The 14,429-nt window shown below is 34.7% G+C and overlaps 1 protein-coding gene across 1 annotated transcript in view; it reads right to left on the bottom strand.

The window, feature by feature from the left end:
- CNTN5 (contactin 5) overlaps positions 1-14,429 on the bottom strand; it is a 1,555,907-nt gene that overhangs the window by 539,218 nt on the left and 1,002,260 nt on the right. Inside the window, exons 5-6 of the mRNA XM_043481782.1 lie at positions 11,946-12,069; positions 11,645-11,820 (exon numbers count right to left, since the gene is read on the bottom strand). Of these exons, the coding sequence (XP_043337717.1) occupies positions 11,645-11,820; positions 11,946-12,069 (300 nt within the window). The remainder of the gene's footprint in view (positions 1-11,644; positions 11,821-11,945; positions 12,070-14,429) is intronic.

Genomic DNA, 14,429 nt, shown 5'->3' on the forward strand with positions numbered 1-14,429 from the left:
ATCTATTCTTACACATGAAGAGTAGGAATGTGTGAAAATGGCAATCAAGTTACAAGAACTCTAGCCTGGGTAATACATATTCACTTGGCTTGTCCCTCAGGAAAAGATTTTTAGAGAGCAAAATAAATTCAGAAAGGACTCATGTCTGCCTCTTTATTTATATTTTTTTATATAGTAGTATCTTTCTTTTCATCAGAATTATATAATGTCCCAACATGGAACTGCTATTTTCTTAGGTAAACAGGACACTAATAGTGAGATTCAAAATTTCACTGTAATTTTATGCCTCAGAATATTTTGTGCTGGAGAAAGGTCTCAAGACATTCTGCTAAGGATTAGGGAATGATGAATTAGGGACTAAGCATTAAGGGTCAGAGGGTTTATACACTCTCTCATCCTAGTCTTTCTGCTTCACTTCATATAATGTGAGGAACGAAATGCCTTTCTGAATTTCTAAAAACTGAAGCAGAGTACTGAGATTACTGAGGGGAGCTCTTGTACCATAGGTCAAGCATTTCACTGCATCTCTCACATACAGCTAGAGTTATTCATGATTCCCAAAAATAATGAAAGTATGTGTTTGGGTGAACTTTAATAAATACAACCCTTACAACATTTTAAATAAAACGAAGAATTAATGCTTGAGGACAATCGACCAGATGTCAACTTTGATTCATTCATGACTTTCCTTTAAGGTAAGAGGAAGTATTTTTAATTAAAAATTTTCTATGATATCAAAGAAGTCATGCTATAGTTTTCAAGGGGTCATATAGTCATAGGTACCATATTATCATTATTTTAAAGGAAAACTTAAAACATATTCTTTAGGTAATGATTTTATAAAAGTTTTGCTTTGCTTATAGAAGATACAATTACAACTAATATTAATTTATTCCATATTAAAAGTAGATAATTTTATAACATAAAATCATCCATGCCAGTGTGACTCATCTAGATTAATATTCAAATAATTTAATACATTTGTTATGAACAAAACCTCATAGACTAATGGGATAAAGCTTCATATATACTGTAGAGTTAGCAATTATTCAGATAATTTCATTAGATATTAAATGCTACAAATGTGATTTTAAAGTCTAAGGTCAATTTTACTGTAGGAGAAAAAATTAAGAAAAAGCTAGAGAAGTAATTTTTCAGTTTTACATGAAAATGAAAGGTTAAATGACTTAAATACAAAGTCTGTAAAAATCATATAATCTCTCAAAGAGTTAAGGAGGTTATTTTAATCAACTGCTTCCAGGAAAACTAATGGAATATTCTGGATGTAAATCATCTTAAATGCCCTGAAAAGCAATATGTTCGAATTTAGATATGAACTATCAATTCACCGGATGGCATATAAAGATATTTTTGAAGCAAGAGACAGCATGAGGAGATTTTATTCTTGATTCATTTTATGTTTGACTTGCTGTTATGAGTTATTTCTAAAAATCCAGACTTTGGAGAGACTGTTATGAGCCTGAGATTTCTGAAGGATGTTTGAGACGTGTACAGTGTCACATTATCAATTCAAAATTCTCATCAGCATGGTAATAAGCTAATAGAGTGACAAAGTTTTATATGGTGTTTTCTTGCTTGTCAGTGAAGAAAAATCACTGTACTAGGTGAGGAAATTATACTCATGATGAACATAAGCTACAGGAATAAAGTATACTTTGTCAAAAACAATTTTATTGATAACCAGAAACAATCATCACTAGCAATAATACTCCAAGCTTGTGTTTACCTATATCTTTCTTTCTGAACTTAAAAATCAGTTCACGGACATGACTTCTCCATCTCATTAATTTTTACTATACCCTTATGAGATATATTCTTATTAATGTTAAAGTACATAATTAACATTAACTAAGCTGAGCCATGTTTATAAATAAACATTCATTTAGGGAGAGCTTAATTTCTACTCACAGGTAGACATTTACACATGTGAGGGGTGGGTTAAAAGGAACAACAGCTGCTCAAATTCATTAGCAGCTCAAATCAAAAATTTAAAAAAAAAGATTCATAAATGAACGAAGTGAATAGCTTCATGATTAAATTCTAGTTACATTTTAAAAATTGGTTTGGTTTTATGTCAAGCTAATTAAACTTCCTATTGAGTTGATGCAGAGATGTTAAAATCTCTACATAAAGTGTCAAATGAGAAATTTCTATGAGAATTAAATGTCAACAAAAAAAAGAATTTCTTCTCTTAAGGAACTTGGGGGAAATTAGAATCCTTTAAATGTTTCTATTTTTCCTTTTTCTCTGACTACTGGATGTCCCAAAGAAATATTTATGCCATGACCACAATAATTATGAGACCTATGGCTTACACTATCTTGACTTCTTGTGATGAAATGTATTTTTCCTGTATTTAATAATTTACATATTTATCTTTTATGGTTCATGATTTCATATAGCAAGTAAAATAAATCACATTTGGGATGACGTTGAGACTATTATATTAGCAAAATAAAATAATTACTGTATAATATATATCTGTTGGCACATGAGTGACAAGTGTGAATAGGAACACAACTGAAAAGAAACTAAATTTGTTTTAAACTTACAATTAATTTTTCCACACAGTAGATATACTTTTTAATCATTGCTACGTCGATAGTAAAGGTGTCAATACTCATTTCATTATCATCAGCTCTCCAAAAGCCAAGACCTATGAATATATTTTCAGCTTTTGATAACACCCACACTCATCTTTGTCATTTAGAAAATGTAGCTTTCAAGGTCCTAACTATAGACTGTCTAATAAATTTTTAAAATTCAGTGGAAAATGTATACTAAAAGAGAAAATATAAGGAAAAAATTACATAACATGATTACTATAAATCCTCAAATTCTAGATCTAGGAGACCAAATGATCCCTAAATTCTCAAGTTTCCATAAGGAAAATCAAACAAGAGACATTATCTAATTTAAACAATGAGAAGAAATGCAGGATGATTATATACTTATTTCTATCTTGATATTTATTTTTGTTAAACACATTTGTATTGGTGTATTTATTATGAAATGATTTGATGAAGAAAACATATAAAGATTTTTTTGAGAGATTATAATATAATTATACTCTGAGAGGTGAATTTAAAATCAAAATTAGTATGTCATAAAGCAAATACAATACATATTTATATTAGGAAAAGACTCAGAATTATCAGAGTTAAATACGAGGTTGCAGCTGTAAAATACATTTACATTTAACAGTGTAATGAAACATATGTTGGTTATGAGAATGAAATGAACTGACATATTTTAAAACATTTAGAACATTACCTGCCACAGAAGTAAGCACCCATTAAATATAAACCACTTATACAAACTTGAGACCTTAAAAAAGATTTTGGTTTTATAAGTCTTTCTTTACTAAACTGATTTGGCAATATCATCCTCCTCGGCATCAGAACTTATTTGGATCAATTTTATATGCACCTCTAACACCTAGATTTTCATAGAACTGTTCAACTTCTCTATAAACAACATGCATTACAGTCAATATAAAATAGTTGAATATATATTTGGGGAGTAGTCACAAGATCAAGATGTTATTGGAGGAAAGCTAAAATATTTTAAAATATATTTCTGGTTAATAAGAAGAAAAGAAGCTAATATTAAAGGACTTCCATTAGTCAAAATGTGACAACTGATATATGTATATGAACAAGCTAACTCTGCACAATCTTACTTAATATGATGTTTGTGTGTAGGGAGCCCCTAGTGGCTAAGATAGTAAAGGGTCTGCCTGCAGTGCAGGAGACCTGGGTTCGATCCCTGTGTTGGAAAGATACCCTGGAGAAGGAAATGGCTACCCACTCCAGTATTCTTGCCTGGAGAGTTCCATCGAAAGAGGAGACTGGCAGGCTACAGTCCATGGGGTTGTAAAGAGTCAGATACAACTGAGCAACTTCACTTTCACTTCACTTTCATATATGTATATAATGTATATAATTTTCATGCAAAAGGAAGATGATTCTAATAGGATATGATTAATGGGATTTTTAACATATGGTTAGAATATTTAAACACATATCAATTTATAAAATATAGATTTGGGCATTTTTCTATGAATATAATTAGGGGAGACATTTAATGTTTATTTAACATTGTCCAATTAAATCTTACAATCACATTATTTTAGTCAGTCAGTTCAGTCATTCAGTCGTTTCCAATTCTTGGTGACCCCATGGACTGCAGCAAGCCATGCTTCCCTGGTCATAGCTTTTCTTTCATGGAGCTAACAACGTCTTTTCATTTCATGGCTGCAGTCACCATCTGCAGTGATTTGGGCCCCCCCCCCGCCACCTCCCCAAAAAAAGTCTGTCATTGTTTCCATTGTTTCCCCATCAATTTGAATGAAGTGATGTGACCAGATGCCATGATCATCATTTTTTGAATGTTGAATTTTAAGCCAGCTTTTCATTCTCTTCTTTTACTTTCATCAAGAGGCTCTTTATTTCTCCTTCACTTTCTGCCATAAAGGTGGTGGCATCTGCATATCTGAGGCTGTTGATATTTTTCCTGGTTATTCGACTCCAGCTTGTGCTTCATCTAGCCCAGCATTTCATATGATATACTCTGCATAGAAGTTAAAAAAGCAGGGTGACATCACAGCCTTGACACTCCCTTCCCAATTTTTACCACTCTTCTGTTCCATGTCCGGTTCTAACTGCTCTTTCTTGACCTGCACACAGATTTCTCAAGAGGCAGGTAAGGTGGTCTGATATTCCCGTGTCTTTAAGAATTTCCCACAATTTATTATGACCCACACAATCAAAAACTTTGGCATAGTCAAGAAAGCAGAAGTAGATTTTTTATTTATTTATTTATTTATTTTTCTGGAATTGTCTTGTGTTTTCGATGATCCAAAGGATGTTGGCAATCTGATCTCTAGTTTCTCTGCCTTTTCTAAACCTAGCTTGAACATCTGGAAGTTCTCGGTTCACATACTGTTGAAATCAAGTTTGGAGGATTTTGAGCATTATTTTGCTAGCTTGTGAGATGAGGACAATTGCGCAGTAGTTTGAACATTCTTTGGCATTGCCTTTCTTTGGGATTGGAATGAAAACTGGCATTTTCCAGTCCTGTGGCCACACCTGATTTTCGCAAATTTGCTAGCATATTGCATGCAGCACTTTCACAGCATCATCGTTCGGGATTTGAAATAGTTAAGCTGGAATTCCATCACCTCCACTAGCTGTTCATAGTAATGCTTCCTAAGGCCCACTTGACTTCATATTCCAGGATGTCTAGCTCTAGGTGAGTGACCACACCATCATGGTTATATGGATCATGAAGATCTTTTCTGTATAGTTCTGTGTATCCCTGCCACCTCTTCTTAATATTTTCTGCTTCTGTTAGGTCTATACCATTTCTGTCCTTTATTGAGCCCATCTTTGCATGACTAGTTCCCTTGGTATCTCTAATTTTCCTGAATAGATTTCTTGTCTTTCCCATTCTAATGTTTTCCTCTATTTCTTTGCACTGATTGCTGAGGAAGGCTTTCTTATCTCTCCTTTCTGTTCTTTGGTACTCTGCATTCAAATGAGTATATCTTTCCTTTTCTCCTTTGCCTTTCACATCTCTTCTATTCTCAGCTATTTGTAAGGCCTCCTCAGACAACCATTTTGCCTTTTCATTTCTTTATCTTGGGGATGGCTTTGATCACCGCCTCCTGTACAATGTCATGAACCTCCATCCATAGTTCTTCAGGCACTCTGTCTATCAGATTTAATCCATTGAATATCTGTCACTTCCACTGTTTAATTATAAGGGATTTGATTTAGGTCATGCCTGAATGGTCTAGTGCTTTTTCCTATTTTTTTCAATTTAAGTCTGAATTTTGCAATATGGAGTTCATGATCTGAGCCACAGTCAGCTCCTGGTCTTGTTTTTGCTGACTGTATAGAGCTTCTCCATCTTTGACTGCAAAGAATATAATCAATCTGATTTTGGTAATGACAATCTGGTGATGTCCATGTGTAAAGTCTTCTCTTGTGTTGTTGGAAGAGGGTGTTTGCTATGACCAGTGCATTATCTTGGCAAAAATCAGTTAGCCTTTGCCCTGCTTCATTTTGTACTCCAAGGCCAAATTTCCTGTCACTCCAAGTATCTTGACTTCCTACTTTTGCCTTCCAGTCTTCTATGATGAAAATGACATCTTTTCTTAGTGTTTGTTATTTTAGTCAAGTATATCATATTTCAAAAGGTGAAAACATATGCAAAAGATGTGTTTAAAGTATTATTTATATAACAAAAATAATGTTTAAATTATAAAATTGGCCAAGAGCCAATAGTCTCACTTTGCAAGGAGCAACCAAAATTCAGTTGGTTGATAACTCAGAAACTACCCTGGATTGGGTAATATGATCCTCCTTTCTATTTGATTTTAGAACATCACAATTGTACTACACAATGCAGAAAACCACAGTTGATAAAATAATTGTGTAGTACATAATTAAATTAAGGTATAAAGATAAAGGCTTTTATACCTTAAATTTATACCAATTACAATTAAATCATTGTAAGCCGAGTTTGCATGTTTGTAATCATTTTGATAATTTGTGATTTTGTCTAATTATATGACATTTAAAACATCTAACAGATTTGTGTTAGATTTAAATGGTTTTAATAATTATCTAAACTTCATAATATATTAGTTTTGAAATATTAGTTGTATAGTAATATATATTTGATTTTTTTCATAAATAGTAGATGATGATATGAAGAATTAATATCAGCCCCAAAATGTGTACAAAGTAATCAGAGTTCCTCTAGTCAATAAATCTCTTGAGCCCTAAAGGACATTAAGCATTCTATCAAAAACGGAAGGTGAACTCATCTCTATATATGAGGCTGGTCACAGAAAATCATGATGCAAAGGGAATTTGACACCAAATTCTTAATCTTGCTTTACATTTGTAGCCTCTCTCTTCTTTAAGAAGTCCCAGTTTTCATTCTTTGTGACATCCTGCCTCATTTCCTCTCCCTAATTATAAAACTATACTGACTCCTAGAATCCTATCACACCCATACTCACACCCAGGTATTGATTCAGTTCAGTCGCTCAGTCGTGTCTGACTCTTTGCGACCCCATGGAATGCAGCATGCCAGGCTTCCTTGTCCATCACCAAAACCTGGAGCTTACTCAAACTCATGTCCATTGAGTTGGTGAGGCCATCCAACCATCCCATCCTCTGTTGTCCCCTTCTCCTCCTGCCTTCAATTTTCCCCAGCATCAGGGTGTTTTCCAAAGAGTCAGCTTTTTGCTTCAGGTGGCCAAAGTATTGGAGTTTCAGCTTCAGCATCAGTCCTTCCAATGAATATTCAGGACTGATCTCCTTTAGGATGGACTGGTTGGATCTCCTTGCAGTCCAAGGGACTCTCAAGAGTCTTCTCTAACACCTCTGTTCGAAAGCAGCAATTCTTTGGGGCTCAGCGTTTTTCTAGTCCATTTCTCACATCCATACATGACCACTGGATAAACCATAGCTTTGACTAGATGAATCTTTGTCAGCAAAGTAATGTCTCTGCTTTTTAATACTCTGTCTAGGTTGGTCATAGCTTTTCTTCCAAGGAGCAAGCATCTTTTATTTCATGGCTCACTCACCATGTGCCATGATTTTGGAGCCCCCCCAAAATAGTCTCTCACTGTTTCCATTGTTTCCCCATCTATTTGCCATGAAGGATGGGATTGGATACCATGATCTTAGGTTTTTGACTGTTGAGTTTTAAGCCAGTATACTAGTACACTGTATATACACCCAGGTATATTAGACACCAATGTATACTAGACAGCAAAGTAAATCTTTGTTCTATCTTCTCTATTACCTGTATTTTCATTTTTCCCCAAAGATATCCCAGTCAAAAGATAGAACAAAGCCTAAAAGACTTGATTTTTATACTATCAACAGAGACATAATAGGATTGAGATGGGGAGCGATTTTGAGGCAATATGTAAGTGACTGACTGCTTCAACCAGGAATTTTATGGGTTCTTATGCATATGTATAGCCTCCAAAACACAACAGCAAGTTAGTTGGGACAGGGATAGTGAGAAGCAGAGTAACAAGACACTACCAATGATTGCATATTTTACCCATATGTTTAAGTTAGTAATAAAAAATAAAGCAACTACTGTTGCAAATTAAGTTCAGGACAGCTTGATGCTGAGTAGGTAAGATAGGTAAGTGGGCAGGTAGAAGGTAGGTAAGTAGGCAGGTCAGCTGATTGAGAGAAAGCTTTCTTTGCCTAGTCTTTAAACTGTAAATGTTGGTGCCAACTTATCCACTCTACATGGGGTGGAGTATTTGATAACAGTGGCTCATCTTTCTAAATATCCTAGGAAGGTACAGTCCAAGAGACATCTAGAGTCTTCCAGAAAATAGATTTCTGCTCTGAATAATGTAGAAAACATTGCATATTTTGCATCACTGCTGATTTAGGAGAAAAAGAGGTGACTGAGAATTGATATACTTGTGTCAGATAATATAAACCAAATAAAAAGTTATAAGCCACTGATATTAGTATGTTTCCTGGATTTTCTGTATTTGTCTTGAAAAGACTGCACTATTGAACACAGGAACAGTAAGGAGGGTTGCTTATTAGGATACTTTTTGTACTCATTTCACACACTAGCAAAGTAATGCTCCAAGCTAGGCTTCAACAGTACATGAACTTAGAACTTCCAGAAGTTCAATCTGGATTTAGAAAAGGCAGAGGAACCAGAGATCAAATTACCAACATCTGTTGAATCATAGAAAAAGCCAGAGAATTCCAGAAAAAAATCTGCTTCTACTTCCTTGACTACACTAAAACCTTTGTGCATATCACAACAAACTTTGGATAATTCTTAAAGAAATAGGAATATCAGACCACCTTACCAGCCTCTTGAGAAACCTGTATGCAGGTCAAGAAGCAACAGTTAGAACTGGATATGTAACAATGCACTAGTTCCAAATTGGGAAAGGAGTACATCAAGGCTGCTTGTATACATCAAGTATTTGTCACCCTGCTTATTTAACTTCTATGCAGAGTACACCATACAAAATGCCAGGCTGGATGAAGCACAAGTTGGAATCAAGATTGCAGGGAGAAATATCAATAACCTCAGATATTCAGATGACACCACCTTATGGCAGAAAGCATAGAAGTAAAGAGCCTCTTGATGAAAGTGGAAGAGTGAAAAAGCTGGCTTAAAACTCAACTTTGAAAAAAAACTAAGATCATGGCATCTGGTCCCATTCAGTTCAGTTCAGTCGCTCAGTGGTGTCTGACTCTTTGTGACACCATGAAATGCAGCACGCCAGGCCACCCTGTCCATCACCAACTCCCAGAGTCCACCCAAACCCATGTCCATTGAGTCGGTGATGCCATCTAACCATCTCATCCTCTGTCATCCTCTCTCTCCTTCTGCCCTCAATCTTTCCCAGCATCAGGGTCTTTTCAAATGAGTCAGCTCTTCACATCAGGTGGCCAAAGTATCGGAGTTTCAGCTTCAACATCAGTCCTACAAATGTACACCCAGGACTGATCTCCTTTAGGATGGACTGGTTGGATCTCCTTGCAGTCCAAGGGACTCTCAAGAGTCTTCTCCAACACCACAGTTCAAAAGCATCAGATCTCCAGCGCTCAGATTTATAATGGTGATGTCATCTGCATATCTGAGGTTGTTGATATTTCTCCCAGAAATCTTGATTCCAGCTTGTGCTTCCTCCAGCTCAGCGTTTCTCATGATGTACTCTTCATATAAGTTAAATAAGCAGGATGACAATATACAGCCTTGATATACTCCTTTTCCTATTTGCTTCATGGCAAATAGTTGGGGAAACAATGGAAACAGTGACAGACTTTATTTCTTGGGCTCCAGAATCACGACAGTTGTGACTGCAGCCATAAAATAAAAGACACTTGCTCCTTGCACGTAAAGCTCTGGAAAGCCTAGGCAGCATATTAAAAAGCAGAGATATTATTTTGCCAACAAAGGTCCATCTAGTCAAAGCTATGGTTTTTCCAGTAGTCATATATGGATGTGAGAGTTGGACCATAAAGAAAGCTGAGTGCAGAAGAATTGATGCTTTTGAACTGTGGTGTTGGAGAAGACTCTTGAGAGTCCCTTAGACTGCAAGGAGATCAAACCAGTCCATCCTAAAGAAATCAGTCCTGAATATTCATTGGAAGGACTGATGCTGAAGGTGAAACTCCAATACTTTGGCCACCTGATGCAAAGAGCTGACTCATTTGAAAAGACCCTGATTCTGGGAAAGATTGAAGGTGGGAGGAGAAGCGGACGACAGCAGATGAGATGATTGGATGCATCACTAACTCAACAGACATGAGCTTGAGTAAGCTCCGGGTGTTGGTGATGGACAGGGATGCCTGGCGTGGTGTAGTCCATGGAGTCACAAAGAGTAGGATATGACTGAGCAACTGAACAACGAGAAGGATAATTTTAAATCTACATATTGAGAAATATTAGATTTCCGTGATACACTGTGCAATATTTTCAAAAACAAAAGGAGTATAGTTAGTCTACTATCTTGGTATATTTGGTGTATGTAAAGTAGCAGTCTGAACTCCTTAGCCAATTCTACTCTGAAAGATAATGTTTTGATTTTTCTAGTGCCTAGCTAGATTTTCTCCAAACGGATCCATTATCATTTTTTTTTTTCTTCCCTTTTCTCCTTCGCATTCCTTTAACAGGTTGTCTGAGTTTTGGGTTAATTAGACATAATATGTGAAGACGATTACCAAGAGAAAAATCAATTATTTCACTCTTCAGGGTGCAGTTCTAACTTAAAAATCATTTTGTGATAAATTACATAGCCATTATAGTTACATTTGAATTATTGACACAAAGATCCCTGGTCTTCCTATCTATTTCTTAGTGATTATAATCCTCAAGAATTTAAATTCAATTATGATTACTCACTAAAAAATGATACAAAAGTTTTTTTCACCAGTAATCTATCTTCAAGTTTGTGTATGACTCATAATAAGCAAAATAATTTCAAGAGTTTCAAGAAATCTATACCATTAGTTAATTAGATATATGATCTATTTTAGAAAATGTATATCATCTAGATATATGAATGAATACATGAGGTATCTTTTTGTCCAATTAAAAAAGAAACTGGGACACTTGGGAGGAAAGTTATAGTCAGAGTCTGAAATAGCACTTCAGAGGTCTTTCTTTGGTTTTTTGACTAGAAGGAGAATTTTTAGAATATGCTGTCTTATGTCCAGAAGAATCTATAGCCAATAGTGGCTATAATAGGCAGCAGCAGAATAATATCAAGTAAGTGAATATTTTGAAAGCAGATAGAACTAATTAAAAACCTATTTCTTACTAGATTTCAAAAGATATTTGAATTCTAAAACTTAATCTGCTTTTATGAACTGAATTTTTAGCCTCCCAGACTACTACCTATGTGAAGAGGGCATATATTTCAGGGAATTTAAAAACATGTCAGGAAGAAGCATGTTGTTTGCATAGTTCTAAGCATGACTAGTTTATATTATTATTTAAAAATTTGAAGCCATAAGCTCTTGCCTAAATAAACTTCAAAGCTATATATGTATATACACACACAGTATACATGTATATGTGGAAAGAGCAATATTTTACTCACAGGCAAACTGAAGTATGACTTCTCTACTAAGAATACTTCCAAATGTGTTGGCTGCCAAACACTGATAATGACCAAAATCCTTTGCTTCACTTGGATTGCTTATAATAAAGGCCCCGTCTATCAAACTGTAGCGATAATCACTTTCCAAATCTATTTCTGTTCCATTTCGAAGCCATCTTAGGGAAAAATCAGAAGACAAACATGTAAAAATTACTTGAGACATAATACTCCCTGGGTGTATCAGAATCCCACTGAAAGGAATTTTTTAAGACAAGAAATATGATTAATAGTGAATTTCTACCTGTAATTGGGAACTGGGTTGCCACGAGCTTCACAATTCAGTGCTACTTTCTTTTCATCAGAATCAGTCGGGAAAATTATATCATCTGGTTCTTGCACAAACACTGGCCCATAATCCACACTTTCTGTAAGGACCAAAAAGACACACTTTAAAATTTCTTAAAATAGCAAGACATTTTTTTCTCCACTGTGTCCCTACTCAAAATCCTTGCTCTTTCCTCATACTGAACAGGCTTATTACCAAAAGAAGGTATAGCTGGCAAATTATATTGTTTTATTAAATTGCAGAGACCTAAATAGATGCTTTTCTCTACTTGACCAAGATGGCTCTTAGAAAATATGATACATGAAATAAAAAAACACACATCTCAAGCATAGGTGTTGTACATTTAAAAATATAATCTTTAAATTCACCAAAAGCAGAACTAAGGAGATAGTAAATAAAAATATTAGTTTTAAAAAAAAACTGAAATTGTAGAAGTGTTGGAATGTTGAAAATAATATGTGATAAAGTCATGAACTAATACTTTGTTACTACTTGAGTATTGTAGATATGAAAATGTTGGTTCTCATGCATTTTTCACATATTCCTTTCTTCACTTATTCAATCAAGCACTACTTAGTGCTTAATGATGCTTGAGTGTAGGGGGAAATGATGCAATGCAAATATTCACATTCTCATGGAATAAATGAGACATGTCTTCAAAAAAATCAAATAATTGAATAAAGATAGCAAAACTGTATACAACTAAATGTTCACCTGTTAGTAAATTAAAGTAAATAAGGAACTGAGAAGAGAAGAGGCAAAAAAGGAAGGTAGGGAAGAAGAGCTGTTTAAGTGCATACTATGCCCCAGACACTGGAGTCTATCTCATTAATTAGCACAGAGAAAATCTATGATAAAGGCAATTTCAAACTAATGAACATTTCAAGAAAAGTAGAAATAAAATGGGCCTCAAATGTCAACTTGAACTCAAGGAATTCTGTTGGAGAAATGAGTAATATGCTGGAGGGATTATAAATCATATATAGCCCTAGTTGAGTAGAATGTACAGAGTTATATACATACCTAGTCTCAATAGCATTCTGAAATGTGAAATCAGGAAAAAGCAAAACTTTTTCTTTTTTCACTAATCATAAATTTGATTACATGATAACCTTAGATTAATATTTTCAACACTGGCACAAATGTCGTTTGGGGATATTCTTTGTTGTGAGGGTTTTCTGTGCACTGTAAGATGATTACCATCATTCCTGGCCTCTACCCTCCAGATTCCAGCAGCACACCTCCCCAAAATGCAATAATCAAAAATGTCTGCAGACCTCATTAGATGTCTCATGGGGACAAAATAATCCTCATTTAAAACCACTGTCTTAGAAAATATGAAGAGAAAAGATTTTAGTAAGAACGTTTTTCCAATGTTTGTGTTAAACAGGTGGGGTATTTACATCCTCTGTGGATAATCACAAGAAAATATCAGGAAACAATTCAATAATGAATAGTCTTGAAAAATAAAGACTTAGTAAATTATTACTGAAAAGATGTACACCTCCATATTTAGAATAATGAGTTTAGAGTTAATTGATTTGCTTTCTTGCAAAGTACTCTACAGCCATTCTCTTTTGGATAAAGAGAAACATGATATTCTAATCATCCTTCCAATACAAATTGAATACTCACAATGGCCAATACCAACAAGTATTTTCTTTGAGTCCTCCTGGAAAACCTAACTGAGGTTCTTTTCCCTAAGCTATTAAAAAAAAATTACATGACAGTAACTAATATGTGTTATTCTATACCAAATACTACTGCTGCTTTACAAAAGGAAAATAAATAAGACATTTGATAAATAAATAACTAGAGGAAATTATTGTCAAAACATCATGCTGCATGTTATTGTATCATAATGATCTTTTTAAAATTTGAAAAAGCACATGAAACCTCAAAATCTCAATTAGTATTAAACTACATAATCAAATCATGAAAAGGAATCATTTTTTTCTGGACTTTACACTTAAAATATAATCATTTAAATTGACATTATAAATATCTGCATATATATATATATATATATATATATATAGAGAGAGAGAGAGAGAGAGAGAGAGAGAGAAAGAGAGAGAGAGAGAGAGCCATGAAATTAGAAGACGTTTACTCCTTCAAAGGAAAGTTATGACCAACCCAGACAGCATATTATAAAGCAGAGACATTATTTTGCCAACAAAGGTCTGTCTAGTCAAGGTTATGGTTTTTCCAGTGGTCATGTATGGATGTGAGAGTTGGACTATAAAGAAAGCTGAGCACCAAAGAATTGATGCTCTTGAACTGTGGTGTTGGAGAAGACGCTTGAGAGTCTCTTGGACTCCAAGGAGATCCAACCAGTCCATCCGAAAGGAGATCATTCTTGGGTGTTTATTGGAAGGACTGATGTGGAAGCTGAAACTCCAATACTTTGGCCACCTGATGTGAAGAACTGACTCATTG

This window comes from Cervus canadensis, chromosome 11 (assembly GCF_019320065.1).
Source record: "Cervus canadensis isolate Bull #8, Minnesota chromosome 11, ASM1932006v1, whole genome shotgun sequence".
In the NCBI taxonomy this organism is placed as follows: Eukaryota; Metazoa; Chordata; class Mammalia; order Artiodactyla; family Cervidae; genus Cervus; species Cervus canadensis.